Raw genomic sequence first — 16,462 nt, 5'->3', positions numbered from 1 at the left:
AGTTCTATTCCAATAGGTTCATTATTTTCTATTTGAAGATTATTGACAAAATTATTACAAAATTTGTGATAACACTTGTAGTGTTTTCGGATTCTAGACCATGAAGAAAAGGTTTTTTTAAATAAACAATCAGGTTCAGCACACATAAATGATGATGCAGTGGACATGTTATGGGTTATTTTATAATGTATCCATAAAGCTTGAATAGATGGAAAGAATCTTTATTAATGTAAAAGTTAGTTTAAAATTTAACTAACCATTACTGCTTGATTTAAACAAATTGCTGTTATCACGTTGAAATACCGAGAGAAGTTTGCTTTTAAAAGATGGCCATAAAAACAATAAGTTTTCTTCAGTTCCTGGGTACAACATAGAGTAATCCAATTCAAGCTGTCAAAAGAATTACAAATTATTTACATGAAATAGAAAAAGAGAAAACAATCCTTTAATTATCAGTAAAAGCGATAAGCTTATTCTAAATATCTTTGAAAATTTGAAAATCAATTGCCACTCACCAAAGTGTAACCTAAAGCCTCCTTTATTCCTCTATACTTTGTAATATAGAATGTAACTTTATTAGAAATTGTAGTCTTCTCTTTTCCTCCTTTCGTTTTTGAAGTTACAGTTGCAGTTGAACGAATTTCCGTCATTCGATAATCGTGAGTGTCTCGCCACTTTTCAATGCAATCTTGCCATGGTATGCATGTTATTGAAAGAGAATTAATTTTATTTAAAGTATCTGCATCTGGAGTAACGGCATTAGTCAGAGCATCATTATCAGTAGATTTTTGACTTGAGTTTTTTCTGGAAGATTGAATCCCAGAACGAACAGCTCTTTTTCTTATATTATAGAACAAGTCCACTAGTTTTCCAGAAGCACTATACTTTTTCCCAGCTTCATTTTTATAATACGGTATATAGTATGTTTCCTGAAATCAAAAAATGTTGATAAGACGAGATTTTTATGTCATTAAATATGGATGTAATAAAGAATACTATAATATATATACCTTATTTTCAGAAGGAAAAAGCAATTCGATGCCCTCAGAAAGTTTCAAAAATTGTTCTCGATGTATCCTGTAAAAAAGAAATAGAGTTATATGGACGTAATATTTGTTACTTTTTAAATAATTTTTTACATACTGTTTCCAAATATCTCCTTTGAATTCCTGTGAAAGAACACACTCTGCAACAATTTGCTGTGTTCTTGACCTTAAGAATCCTTTCGATTCATACTCCGCAATTGCCAAATTCCCACGAATGTTATTAATAAGACATTCGTAGATTGGACCCTACAACAAAATAAAAAATGTTTACTACATGTTCATAAAACAATAACATAAACAACGATAGGACAATAACAACATTAATCTGAACAAAAAAATTATTACCTCTTTAATAATAGAATGATGAGTAGAATCGGAACTAACTTTTCTTCTTTTTTCAGGAACAACCGTTGTTACATTTGCAGAACGTTTTTCCGCTTTCAAAGTATTTTGCACTTCCTCTTCTAATGTAAAATCTTCCAATTCGTTTCTTTCCGAATTTGAATCTTGAGGGTTGTATACTTCTTCTAATTGTCCATCAGGACCAATCTCATAGGTTCCTTCAATATCACTTTTTAATTGTAATGCATTATTGACCTTTAATCATTTGAAAAATAAATTTAGAAAACAGTAATGATTTATTTATCTTCATCTTTAAATAGTTTACAATAATTTTTTTTATTAAATTAAGTAGTGTACATACAGGTGTTGAAGCCGGTTCATTATTTTCTTTATCGTGAATCCAATTATTGTATAACCTTATAAATTTAGAGTAAGGTCCCACTTTAGGAAATAAGTCAGAAATTTTTTCCTTTTCCAAAAATGGGAAAGATTCATCATCGATTTCTTCATCTAATTAAAAAACGCTTATTAAAAATTGTAATATTGTAATAGCACAGTAATATATTTTACATGAATTTAATTAGAAATTTTAATGAACTTAGATTTTTGAAAAATTTAAATAATTTAAATTCTTCTAAAATCAGTTAAAATAATTAAATTTTGAAAAGGTTTCAAATTAAAATCTTTAAAAATCTGAATTTTACATGTTTTTAACTAACAATTCTGTTAATTAATATTTTTTGGTAAATTTTAATTGCGGATTTTTTTTGAAATTATTTAAAGTTTTTATTTTGTAATATATACTTAATTGAAGAATTTACGAATAGTTAAAATTGTGTAAAATTAAATTGTAAACAAATGAATTTGAAAATTTTCAAAGAACTTTTTCAAAAATTATAAAAATAATGCATTTAAGGAAGAATTTTAGTTAAAAACATAAAAAAAAATTAATTTGGGAAATTTTACAAATTATTGCAGAAATTCAATTATTTGTTAAGAGTAATTAAGAGTAATAATTTTCTTCACGAATGATTTTTACTATCTATTTTAGTAAAATTTTTCAAAAGAATTTAATTATTTAAAATTTTTTTGATAAAATGCTACGTAAACATTTAATTATTTTCATAAAGAAAAAAAAATTTCACATACTGTCAACTGGGGCTATTTTGTGCATCCGGGGGCTATTTTGTGCACGCGAGTTTTTTAATGAAAAAAATTATTAAAATGAATTATTTTAATCTGCTATTTTGTAAAATGAAAGTTTGATTACATAACAATAGAGAGCACTAAATGTTATTATTTAATTCTTTGGCAATTAAGAGTAAAAAAATCCTAAAAACGGAAAATTTGTTTAAAAAATTTTGAAAGTTCGGAAAAATTATACCAGATCTTCTAGAGTTTTAATGTGTCTCATAAACTGTGTTAGATATTTGTTGTCAATTGTGTTGTGATGATACATACGTAATGCGCTAACTTTTTATTCATTATTTTAAGAGAAAAGTGGAAAAAACTGAAAAACCAGGATTCCATGGGGCTATTTTGTGCACTTAAAAAAATAAAATATTTTTCATAAATATTTTATTTAGTAAGTAAAGAAGATTCTGTTTATCATTTTTATACATTTTTGTCTTACTTTTCTGTCAAAAAACTGTAAATACGTTAATTAAAATCATTAAAACGATTAAAAGCTCTACCGGTGCACAACGTAACCTCAAAAAATGAACTTTAATTAATATTTATAAGTTTTTCAAATTAGTTTTAAAACTATTTTCTCGTTTCTCTTAAAATAACTTGAAAATCATATTAGATATTAAATTGTTATCTATTTAGCCTTAAAAATATTTATTTCAAGTTTTTTAAAAATATCATTCAAAACCATTAAAAAAGCTCCTATTGAAATGATGTTTTAAAGTTATTTATAAGTGTTTAAACGATCATTTTATAATTATATTAGTATATTATTATAAAATATATATTAAAAGAAAAAAATTTTATTTACTATCTGCGTAATATACAATTTAAAGAAAGATTGTTAATTTTTAGTAAATCCAGATTTTAGCAAAATTTTAGTGCTTTACATTTTTTGTATAATATATCTACAAAAAAAATTTTACTAGGTCATTCTTTTTTTAATTTACTCTCAAATATATACACAAAAGATTTCATGAAGCAGAAACGATTAAAAAAATTGTTTATGCAACATTATAGAAAAACAAAGTTCGATGCACAAAATAGCCCCATCCCGGGAGTTATTGTGTTCACGACTTTCAATGACTATAACTAAGACAAAAAAATTTTATTCTTTGCAAAATTTATAGGAAACCTTCAGAAGGATGTCCACAACATATATCAAAAGTTGATTTTCTTTATTCTCTTAATTCTGAATTTAAATAAATCTTTGAATAAAAAAAAAGCTATTTGGTGCACAAAATAGCCCCGGTTGACGGTAATTAAAAATAAAAATTAAATTAAAAAAATTAATTAAAAATTAAATTAAATTAAACAAAAATTAATTAATTAATTAATTTTTAATTAAATTTCACAGAATTTCAATTATTTACAAATTTTTATAAATTTTATAAATTTTTTTATTATATACAGGGATTATATTATTTATAAAATTTTAATAAAATTATTCACAATAATTCAGTTGAGGGGTTGGATGCTATAATGTGTTACGCGCCATTCACTTACCATGGCGCGTAACACATTATAGCATCCAACTCTTCAATTATATTCATAAATAATAATATATTTTACAGAGATTCAATTATTTTTATAAATAATAAAACTCATCGCGGAAATTATTTATATTATTATTATTAAAATTCGTCGAAAGAATTCAATTATTTAAAAAATTGTTGATGAAATTCTTTAAGGGAATTGAATTTTAAGAAACATTCAATTATTCAATAAATTATTTATTTTTGTTTTTAAGTAATTGAATTCTAGTAAAACTTTCTAATAAAAAATAAATTAAAACTGAATTTTAGTTAAAGATTTTAGATAATAATTAAATATTAAAAGCATGAATTTTTAGAAATAATTGAATTTAAAATTAATTCTTGTGAAAAACTTTAATTCTTTTATTCTTAAAAATAATAATTGAATTGGTATTGATTTTATAATCTCAGTCATCTTTAATTATTATAGAACATGAAGAAACGATTACTCCGAGTCTTCGACTTATAGTTATTGATATCTTCATGTTTTATAGTTATTAAAAATTTAATTTGTAATTTTAAGTTAAAATGTTCTTTTATTTGACTCGGACTGGTTATATTCTTGTCGGTAATTGATCCGTAAATGGTCCGTAATTTTTTATTTTTGGTCCGTAATTAAATTAATTAAAAAATTTTCAAATAATCGAAATTCCATAAAATTGAATTATAAACACATGGATGTGACAATTCTTAAAGAACTTTTTTAAAATTAATTTAATTAAAGAAGAATTTTAGTTAAAAATAATAAAAAGTATTAATTGAATTGAAATGATAAAAATAATTTTGAAGAAGTAATTCTAACAATATTTTTATAATAATTATAAAATAGTGATTTATTTATTTTAATTAATTGAGAAGCCCAAAAGAAGAACTCGCTAAGCGCGCGAACGCACGCGCTAATACCAGTCAGGTAGCAGTGGTAGGCGCAGAGGCGCTCACTGCTCCCAGACTGACATTAAAGCGTTCGTCCGCGCGCTCGACTCTAATTCTAATTTACAATAAGACTTTCTTTTTATTGGGACAAACCTTTGTACACTACTTGCATTAAACATTATACTAATATCCCAGTATACTAATTGTATTTTATTGAAAAAAGCTTTTTACTTATTAAAGCTTCTTTCTGATAAAGAAGAAAATGTGAAATTTAACTTTTTGTTTATAAATTTGTTGAAAAAATCTCTTACCTTCAAATTTTTCAATGTATTTTTCCAAACCCCATTCACAAAGCAAAAGTTTGTAACTCATTATTACAGTTGAATATAATAAATTTATTTAATAGTATATAAGAATATTAAATATTATATTATTTATATTCTTTTATTTCCAATATAAAAAATGCAATATCAAATTAATCCAGAAATTGCACTTCACAAATTCACAAACTCACAACACTTTCCACTTTTAAGAACAAGATTACTGTAAGAGTAAATCCTGAAGACTGAAAATGCTTTTGTCCTATAGCCGAAAATCAGAAAAAGACTTGACAACGTTGAAAAAGGAAAGCATTTGACAACATTGCATTTTCATTTTTCCATATTTAAAAAAATTCAAAGATCTAAAAACCCTTGCAAAAAAAAATTCTGAAATTTGAACTACGCTCGGTCAACCGGTCCCAAGCGCGTTAAATACAGCGCTGAAATTGCTTCCAGATGTCAACGGTCCCATGTTAACCAGCCCAAAAAGTATCATAAAAGTTTAACCATTGTTACTATCCAAAAACGTGACACACAATGAGGGAAAAAGATTATAGTTATAAAAAAATATAAATTAAATTTTTTTGTTTATTACTGTATATAAAAATAAATAGATATATTTATTTTTTTAAATTATATATTATAAATATACATACATATGTAGGTATATATTCATAAAATGTAATACTGTTTTATCAGTTTTTAATTCAAAATTCTTTGTTACCAAAGCTTCAAAACCTTTCAGGCTATACACATACGTATATACGCTTGTTAAAGTTAGTGAAATATTTACCATTTTTTATATATTGAGAGTACATTTTAATTCATTTTATCCTTAAAAATAAAAATAATAGTAATAACAATTTTATTGGTTTAAATATAGGTATTCTATTCTTGAATTTATAAAATAGTTCTAAGTTCAGATTGCTTAAAAAATAAATTGTTGAAAAATTTTCTAAGTTCAAATTGCTTAAAGAATAAATTGTGGAAAATTTTCTAAGTACAAATTGCTTAAAGAATAAATTGTGAAAAAATTTTCTAAGTTCAAATTGCTTAAAGAATAAATTGTGGAAAAATTTTCTAAGTTCAAATTGCTTAAAGAATAAATTGTGGAAAAATTTTCTAAGTTCCACTTCTTAAGTAGTGGGGATAGAAGAAACTGCTTTGCTAGTAACAGTTTGGTGGTCATAAACGAACATTTGGTTCCAATAGTCACACTAATATAACCATTCAAGTTCCGTCCTAAAAACTAAATCTCTTGGGTTAACACAACTATTCACTTGTTTCAAACAACCTCCATTCAGTCAACCAAACTCAGTCTGGTTATAATAGGCTAACCATTTTTTTCCGTGCAGTTAATTAGAAAGAATTTCAATTTTTTTAGGTCAAATTTAGGTCAAAAAAAAATTGCAGAAGCTAAAATAAGTACAAAATATAGATACAATTATAAAAACATTTTAAAAATTAGTAACAATTCAAAGGCCGAAAGGACACGAAAATCAGTCAAAATCTTAAGTCAATAAGTTAAAATAGTTTCAAAAATTAGGTCGAAAAGCTAAAAATCATCCAAATATAGGTCGGTAGGTTAAATTAATTTCAAAAATAAGGTCAGATTTTATAGGTCAACAAAGTGGAATAAAAACTAGTTACAATTTATGTCAAAATCTTCAGAATTTTAAAGAAACTTAAGTTTTAGGTCAAGCAAGATTCTTAGGTCAAGGATCTGAATATACTATAATACTTTCGATCAATTATTTTACAATGAATAGATAAATAATATTATGGTTTAAAAATAACTAACTTTTAATTAAAGACCTATAGCGTTTAATATAGAACCTCAAAATAAAACTTTTTAAATTTAGGTCAAAATCCTTGTTAAGATTTTGAGTAAGTTTAATTTTTTGGGCAAAATTTTAAGTTATGATAAAGAAATAAATTATATTAATAAAGCAAATAACTTTTGAATTTTAGGTTCAGGATTTAATGAACCATAAAATATGTCGAGAATGCAGTTCAGGACTTCCTGAAATTTGACCTAAATTTTAACATTTTAAAATTATTTTTAAGTAATTTGTGATTTTTGTTTTGTTTTTTTTAAGTAATTGGGAAAATTTGGTCAAAATTGATTGCTCGAAAGGCTAAAATTAGATAGTTCAAATTTTAATCTAAACAAGTTAAAATTAAATAGAAGAAAATTAGGTCAATATATTTGTAGGTCCAAATGGTAAAATAATAATTTTCAGAATTCAGGTGAAAATGGTAAAATAATTTTAAAATTCAAGTCAAAATGTAAACAATATAGATATATTATCAAAATACATTAAATTTTAACTCACGTCCTAATCAAAAAGTTGATCCTAAATTAAGTCGTAATATTTCTGTTATACCGGAAGTACTTGACTATTGGGGTGTACCACCTCACGAAAAGCTTTATATTGTAATAAATTTCCATCTCTGTTGCGGCTATTTAAAATCTTTTGAAATTTCCATTTTTTTCCTTTTATTTTCATAGAATGGCTGATAGTTATATAGAAAACAAAGACGTCATCCATTAACCCGTGACATTGGGTAGCTGAGATCGTATCGCTGACCCTTTTTCAGCAGCCTCGAGGTCATTATGCGAGCCACGCGCTCGAGTCCTTTTGTTTCCGTTTGTCCAGGAAAAAGCCGACTCCTCTTTCTCTCTCTCTCACTCTCTGATTCGTCGAATCTCCTGGATATCCTTGAACAAACATGTTTACAGGTTCTTCCAGTTTTTTTTTATTCCATCTTTTATTGTTTCTTTTTATTCTTTTCTATACAAATCAAAGTTTTGATGATTAAATGATAAACAGAAGATAGAGTGAGAGACATCTTTTATAAACCATTTTCACATTTAAATGACTGTGAAATTCATTACAGGCTTTTCATTGTAAAAAATGAACCTAATTTTGGCTACTTTAAATTCGCTAATAATAGAAATCAAAAATCTATTCTCAAAAAATATACTCAAATTCTTTAAAAAGATTCAATTATTTAAAAAAAATATTCGAAATTCAATTACTTTCAATTTCAATATTTAAAATTTTCATGAAATTTTGCCAACAAATTCAATTAATTTAAAAAAAATGGATAAAATTCATCCAAAATTCAATTATTTTTATAAATAATAAAATTCCCGTATAGGAATCCAATTAACTTAAAATAGCAGCTTTTCAAAAAAATTTCGAAAAAATCAATTATATACAAAATTTTTATGCAATTCTTCACAATAATTTAAATACTTTCACTAATAATACAATATTTCATGGAAATTCAATTTTTTTTTAAATTTTTGATAAAATCCTAAGCACGAATTCAATTATTTTCATAAATATAATAAAACTCATCAAAGAATTTCTCTATTATTTTTAATACTATTTTAAATTAATTAATCGAAAAATTCAATTATTTTCACAAAAAGTTTTCCACAAGAATTCAATTATTTTAAATAAAATTTCCAGAATATTTATTATATTTCGAGAAAATTAATTATTTAAAACAATTTAAAACAATATTTTCAAAAATAACAAATTTTTAACAGAAATTCAATTCTTTTTAAACATTTTAATAAAATGTTTCGTAATAATTCAATTATTTTCAAAAATAATAAAATTCTTCTCAGGAATTCAATTATTTTTTAAAATTTTAATAAAAGTCTCGTCAAAATTTCAATTATTTTAAAAAATTTTCCTCAATTCAACGATTTTTAAAAATTTTAATACAATATTCTTGTCAAAATTTCAATTATTTTCATAATTTTTTTTTTAAATTTGTCAAAATTTCAATTATTTTCAAAAATTTTCCTTAATTCAATATGATTTTTAATAATTTTAATACAATGCATGGCAAAATTTCAATTATTTTCAAAAATTTTCCTCAATTCAATATATGATTTTCAAAAATTTTTATACAATTCAATTATTTTCATAATAATTAAAATTTTTACAAGATTTAATTATTCTCCTATAAATAATAAAATTCTTTTTATGAATTCAATTATTTTCATAAACAATAAAACTCATTGTACAGAATTTCAATTATTTTTAATACCTACAATTTTAATCGAATTCCTCGAAAAATGTAATTGTTCTTAAAAAATCTTATTAAAATTCGTTGAAAGAATTTAATTATTTAAAAATTTTGTGGATAAAATTCTTTATGAGAATTGAATTTTAGGAAACATTTAATTATTCAATAAACTGTTTAATTTTGTATTTGAATAATTAAATTCTCGTATAGAATTTCGTATTTAAACATTTTAATACGCAATGTTTGTCAATAATACAGTTATTTTCATAAAAAATAAAATTCTTCTCAGGAATTCAATTATTTTTAATACAATTTTACAGGAATTGCTCAAAAAATGTAATTATTCTGAAAAATTTAATTTCATCTTCTCGAAAAACTCAATTATTTAAAAAATGTTTTTTTAAGATTCTTTAAACGAATTCAATTATTTACAAAACTATTAAAATTTTTGACTGTAATTCAATTATTTTCCAATATTTTAATAAAATTGTTGGAAAAAAATCAATTATGTCGATAAATAACAAAATTATTACCAAAAATTCAATTATATTTTGAGGCATTTTAATAAAATTCCTTGCAAAGTTCAATTATTTTCATAAATAACAATATTCATCACAAGAATTCAATTATTTTTAAAAGTAATAAATTTCTTTTTAGAAATTCAATTATTTTAAAAAATTCTAATATAATTGTTCGCAAGTATTCAATTATTTTCAAGAATAATAAAATGCTTTTTAGGAATTTAATTATTTAAAAAAAAAAATTGAATAAAATGACACACAGACATTCCATTATTCTCAAAAATTTTAATAGAATTCTTAGTAAAATTTAATTTATTTAAAAAAAATTTCACAATTTAATGATTTTCAATATTTTTATAAAATTTTCAAACAGACATCAATTATTTAAACATTTTTTGGAAAAATCGTTCGTAAGAATTCAATTCTTTTCATGAATGGTAAAAATTTCTCAGGAATTCAATTATTTACATTAAATTAGTCGAAAGAAATAAATTATTTAAAAATTTTTATAAAATTCTTCGCAAGAATTTTTTACTACTTTTTTTAAGTTTGAAAGCTACTTTTTTTAAAATTAATTATCGAGTGCACAGTCTGGATTTGTCTTATTTATAATTTGAGCCCAAAAGTGAGATGAATTTACAAAAAAAAAAAAAAAAAAACAGTTTGCTCTCGATCCCTTAACATATTTCACACTCTAAACTAATCCGATAACGATCGTTCCATCATGGATTTTTAAGATTTTTAAAACGAGCTTCTAAGTCAAAATCTTTGATTCTTTGAAATGAAATTATTTCTATAGGATTTTTAAAAGAAGAGAAGAATTCTTTCCTTAAACATGTTTTAAACAGTTCCCGTTATTATAATACAACAAGAATAGCAAATAATCCTAATCTTTTTGAAGATGAGTGATTTTAGAAAAAAAAACCCTTTTTAAAATATTGGAAAATAAGGAGAAAAATATTAATATAGTATTTTTTCTAAATATATATATATATATATATATGTATATACATATTCGCTTTGACGGGTCCTTGAATGCTTTCAAGAATGATAGGGGACACCAAACGGTGGTTGAGAATTGTGTAGACAGAGATGAAAGTATGTCAAACCAAGGCTCAACACACAACCATTATACATCACGAGGAGTATGTTTAACAAACACTTGGAAATTCGCAGCATCACCTTTCAAACTCTTCGGCAAACAAGAAACCGCTTGGAGCATTTCCAAAAAAAAAGGAAAAAAAAGTCCTTGCCAGTAGTGTGCGAGGCGCCACCACGACTATTGCCATGGGCGACGACCCTTTTTTTTACCTTCAATTTTGCCAATTTTTCTCCACTAGCCAGTTCCGTTCCAAAATGGTTTGCAGCGGATTTTTAGCGAAAAGCAATGAACAATATACTTGGGTTACAAAAGGACAATGTTTAAATATGTGAAGGTCCACGGAAGTAAAATGTCAAAACTATAACAATAAAGAATAATAACAACATTACTTTTGCACAACTTATATATATTTTGGAAAAGGAACTAAAAAAAATGTTTAACTTGGAAACATGAAATAAAAGTTCTGAAAAAAAACTCAAAATTTAAAAGAAAAACTATTCTAACTGAAGTAGTGTTATATATATTTTTAACTATATGTTGAAAAAACCCTAATTATGTGTTAAAATAATAAAATTATAAAAATAAATAATAACAGTGTACGATAATTGATTCATGAACAATAATTTGTATTAGATTATTTTAAGAGTGAGTAGAAGGCAAAGTTGTGAAGGCATGTGCGATGGTGGTGTAATGGTCAGCATAGTTGCCTTCCAAGCAGTTGATCCGGGTTCGATTCCCGGCCATCGCACACTTTTTTTTATTTTCACCTTTTTAATATTTTTTTTAGTTAAATGTTTGTGATAATTTTTACCAACAAAAATAAAACATTTATTTCAATATACATTAAGGAGTAAATTTTTACATTACAACCTCTTTGATCGCAATTATATATTAGTTACGACGAGGAATCAATATCACGAAAGTCTTTATAAAAATTATATCTATTAAAATTTTCTTTACATTATTAAAATTAACGAAGTATAAAAAGAATTACGAAATTTAAAAAATATAACAGAAACTACATTTTATTGTCATAAACTACTTAAAATTTATGGGACTGATGACGAGGTACCCGGGTACCTTTTGCATTTTCGAATTTTTTTCATAATTTTTAAAATCGTATCGACCATACGTTTTTTGACATCTCAAATGTATCCATACTCGCAGTGTTTTTATATTAATCAGGGCTCGGATTGTGCGACTTTTTTCGACGATGTCTTTATGTTTTATAATAATTAAAGATGACCCAGTGATAAATTCATTATATTTTATCTTATAAGACTTTATAAAAAAAAAATTTTTTAATTCTTTTTTATGAAAATCATTAAATTATTGGGAACAAATTTATAAAACATTAGTAAGTATAATTGAATTTTGCAGAAGAATATTGATATTTACAAAAATAATTAAAATTTTGAGGAGAATTTAAAAAAAAATTTTGAAAATAATTTAATTTCTGACAAGAATTTTCTTACGTTTGAAGATATTTGAATTTTGCAAAGAATTTTATCAGAACTTTTGAAAATAATTAAATTTTCACGATGAATTTTATTATTTATGAAAATATTAAAAATTTTGATAAGAAATTTGAAAAAAAAATTAAAAATAATTGAATTTCCAGAATGAATTTTATTATTTATAAAGATAATTGAAATTTTGACAAGAATTTTATTAAAATACTTTGCAAATAATTGAATTTCAGAGAAAAATTTTATTATTCTCTAAGATAATTGAAATTTTGAACAGATTTTTTAAAAAAATGTTTAAAAGTAATTGAATTTTGCAGAAGAATATATTGATATTTACAGAGATAATTGAAATTTTGAGAATTTAAAAAAAATTTTTGAAAATAATTGAATTTCTGTAAAAAATTTTCGTACTTTTGAATATAAGATATAATTGAATTTTGCAAAGAATTTTATCAGAACTTTTGAAAATAATTAAATTTTTATGATGAATTTTTTATTATTTATTATAAAATTTTGACGAAAGATTTAAAAAAAATTTTGATAATTGAATTTCTGCGAAGAATTTTGTTAAGTACACTTTTGAAAATAATTGAATTTCAGAGAGGAATTTTATTAAAATTTTTTTTAAATAATTGAATTTCGGAGAAGAATTTTATTATTTATAAAAAATAATTGACAATTTAAAGAGAATTTTTAAAAAAAATGTTAAAAATACTTATAATTAAAATTTTACTATGAGTTTTATTAAATTTTTAAAAATTTTATTCCGGATTGTTTGATATTAATAATGTATCTGTTGTCGAGAAATGTGATTTTTTTTACAATTTTGACAATTTCGTGTTTTCTTTTTGTCGTTTTTTCCAAAATTTCATTTGACTTTTTTCCGACTTTTTCGGAAATTTTATGCGACTTTTCGTGATTTTTGTTGTAAATATATTTATGCGACTAAAGCGACTTTTTTAAGTCTTAAAGACGATCCGAGCCCTGTATTATTTATAATGTAACTAACTTTTTTATTTATTTATTATAATATATTTATTATAATTTTTATTTATTTATTATAATATATTTATTATAATTTTTATTTATTTATTATAATATATTTATTATAATTTTTATAATTTTTATAATTTTAATATATTTATTATAATAACAAACAAAGTTTCTTCACCCATAAAAGGCGGACAACGTATACAAAAATATCTATAACTTTGTGTCGCAAAATCATTTTCTCAACGTTTTTCGAATTATTTCTAACTGTTTAGTTAAGATAAAAATTTCCAAAAATTTTTACAGTGATAAGTATAGGTTTTAGTAGATGAATGCGAAGTCTGTCATGTCCAAAAATCTAGAAAATCATTGCCAAAAGGAAAAGTATAGGTATATAGTTTATATCTGAAAATTTTTATATTTCGACTATGGTCACAATTTAGGAAAACATGCGGCGAACGATAAATATTTTTGTTGTTTACTAAATTGTGACCATTAGTCAAAATATAGCAACTTTAAGGTTTTAAACTATATTTTAACCCATATGGTTCGCTATATCTAAGCAGAATCTTAATTCTGCATTTGTTCGTTTTGGGAGATTTATCCATATAAAACCCAATATGTTAATTTGAAAATAATACTTTTTTCAAAAAAACGAGAGAGGGAGGTTAAATATATATACCTCTACACATGACTTGGACGAAACTAACAAAGAAATATATATGAGGGTAGTGGAAATAAAATAACAGCAAGCTGCGGAAAAGGAACTAATACGTTACGAAAAAACAAAGAAGACACCAATACGTGGCTACAAAAAAGTATATACATATATATATAGGGAGGAAGAGAGTGTGATGGAAAGGGTCGGAATTGCCTCAGAAAATAAGCGGAAGCAAAAAAAAGGAATAGCGATGTGCGGGAAAAGAAAGCGGGGGAATAAAAGGTCTGAAAAATCTTGGATTGTTGGAGATGGCGGAAGTTATATAAGCGAAAGAAGCAAATTCTCGTGTTTAATAAACCGTTCGTTTTTGTCCTTGAAGGAAATTGACAGAAGAACATGTCTCTTTGAGAAATTTCTCAGCGATAGGTGCGTACACATTTATATCTATATCCACTTAGTAAACTGAATCGTGTTTGCTTTGATAAGGTGATACAACAATTATTTTGCGTTCCTCGAAATATTTTTTTAAATAATATTTTAATAGCTATACCCAAAGAGCAATTCTCTTATTCTATGGATAGAGAATAGTAGGCGATAAACATGAAAGGATGCGAAAAGGTATTAAAAAGATCGCAAGAATTACACAAATTCCAATTTTTGAAAAAATTAAACTAAATCAAAAATATTTAAATTCGCTGAAATGTAAGCTGAAATTTAAGCTATGGTGTAACTTTTATATGGCTGTATAATTTCGAGAAAACCTGTTGAGGAAACGAAACATTTTAAGAATTCAACGTCGAGTTTGTAAATCCTTTAAATTCCTTAACAAAGTCCTCTGTCTCCCAATTTTAAAACAATCGAGAGACAACAAAGTTAAAGAAGTACGGCTTAAGTATCAAAAAAGAGGAGAGAGAAAGAGAGAGAGAGAGAGAGTAAGGTCGGTACTCCTGCGAGCGTTTTGCTGAAAGAGGGAACTCAAGGGTTCAAGAACTCCCTGGGTTGTAAAGGGGTTTGCCGGGATTTCGAAGAGTAAATATTTCCCAACAGTCGGGCGGTAGCCTTTTTTTTCCAAAACTCTCGTCCCTTTTTTATTGGATACCGTATATGTAGATAAATTCAAACTATTTTGTTTTAAATTTAAAATTCATCAAACTTATATAGCTAAGAATTAAAAAAACTTTCGTGTTTAAAAATATAATTTTTAAAATATTTAGCGAAATTACGATTACATTTTGTGGTTGAAAGCTAAGAGAGAAGATACGTCACCAGTCTCATACCTGAAACAAAAAGAATATTTTTTTATTCATTTGCCATTCATAGAGAAAAAAGTATAACTACAAGATTTCAGAATTGAAAGAAGGATAAAAATATTTAAAAAAAAGTTTTTGATTTAAAAGAATACACTATAAATATATATGTATAATGCGGATATGAAACTTGGTAGTTTGTCTACGTCGTGTTGTATTGCAAAATTAATGTCACCCTTTTCTATATAGGTCATTTTGTATCTATCATATTTTCTATTGAACTAAGTCATAAATGTTTCATGCCAGGATGTTCATAAAACGACGATTTATAGTTTTCGCCTGTAAATCATTCATTTATGAACCTGCCGCAATATATATATATACACCTTTACCAGAAGATTAACAGCACTTGTCGAATAACGAAAGAAAAGAGAAACTGACATACACGTATTTATAACTATCAAAGAATAGGATTTGCTTTCATTCATGTATTGTTGCATTGCCACCTCGTCACAAAAGATCTTATTTTTTGCTTTAATAGCAAAAATATATATATAAATAGTTATTGCACAATGGTAAAACCGATAATTATTGCCAATAAAAAATATTGTCTTTTTATTAATCTATTGTTTTCAAGTATAAAATAAAACAATGTTATAAAAATGTCAGCATATTTTTGTGCATATATGAAACTATAAATAAGAAAATTTTATGTTACGAAAATTTTAGAATCTACGATGGCGAAAAAAGTATATCTATATATAGTCCGTCATCGTTGAATTGGTAATTTTAATAATTAAACTATTTTTTGGCAAATTTCGAAACTGAGTTATAATATTTCAGATGAAGATAAGCTGATGTGCTTACACAAAATGTTTGGAAATATAGAAACAAAAATTGTCTATTAAATTTGTTATATGTATATGTTGAAAATTATTTGCTTCACTTTCAGTTTAGTAAACTTTTAAGCAGCTTTATGTATTAAAACATTATTTTAATGTGAAATATACTGCTGAGTCTTAAAGTCAGGGAAGATTTTTTTATATACGTTGAAAATAAGCGTAATTGGTGGGCCAGTGTTTTACATGGGTGAAACCATCCCTTGGCACCTTTATGGG

The 16,462-nt window shown here is 24.6% G+C and overlaps 2 protein-coding genes and 1 non-coding gene across 3 annotated transcripts in view; 1 reads left to right on the top strand and 2 right to left on the bottom strand.

Annotated features, from left to right (window-relative positions):
* Window positions 1-16,462, bottom strand: part of LOC122497567 — a 422,553-nt gene that overhangs the window by 74,392 nt on the left and 331,699 nt on the right. The gene's annotated exons all lie outside the window — the stretch shown is intronic.
* Window positions 241-5,369, bottom strand: LOC122497578. The gene is made up of 7 exons (XM_043604792.1): window positions 5,296-5,369; window positions 1,750-1,898; window positions 1,392-1,643; window positions 1,144-1,292; window positions 1,011-1,077; window positions 516-929; window positions 241-390 (listed from the first exon to the last, which is right to left on the bottom strand). Exons 1-7 carry the CDS (start codon window positions 5,354-5,356, stop codon window positions 253-255), a joined length of 1,230 nt encoding a protein of 409 aa, XP_043460727.1. The 5' UTR covers window positions 5,357-5,369; the 3' UTR covers window positions 241-252.
* On the top strand, window positions 11,654-11,725 carry Trnag-ucc. Its single transcript has one exon. It is a non-coding gene; the product is annotated as a tRNA-Gly (tRNA).

Source organism: Leptopilina heterotoma, unplaced genomic scaffold, assembly GCF_015476425.1.
Source record: "Leptopilina heterotoma isolate Lh14 unplaced genomic scaffold, ASM1547642v1 Lhet_1, whole genome shotgun sequence".
NCBI lineage: Eukaryota > Metazoa > Arthropoda > Insecta > Hymenoptera > Figitidae > Leptopilina > Leptopilina heterotoma.
This window is presented reverse-complemented; position numbering and strand designations above follow the sequence as displayed.

Bases quoted from the DNA above. Each gene is read 5' to 3' on its own strand.
- LOC122497578 (XM_043604792.1), bottom strand. From the start codon at position 5,356: ATGAGTTACAAACTTTTGCTTTGTGAATGGGGTTTGGAAAAATACATT. The intron at 1,293-1,391 runs GTAATAATTTTT...ATTTTGTTGTAG, and splicing joins ATCATTCTATTATTAAAGAG to GGTCCAATCTACGAATGTCT. The intron at 391-515 runs GTGAGTGGCAAT...TTCTTTTGACAG, and splicing joins AGGCTTTAGGTTACACTTTG to CTTGAATTGGATTACTCTAT.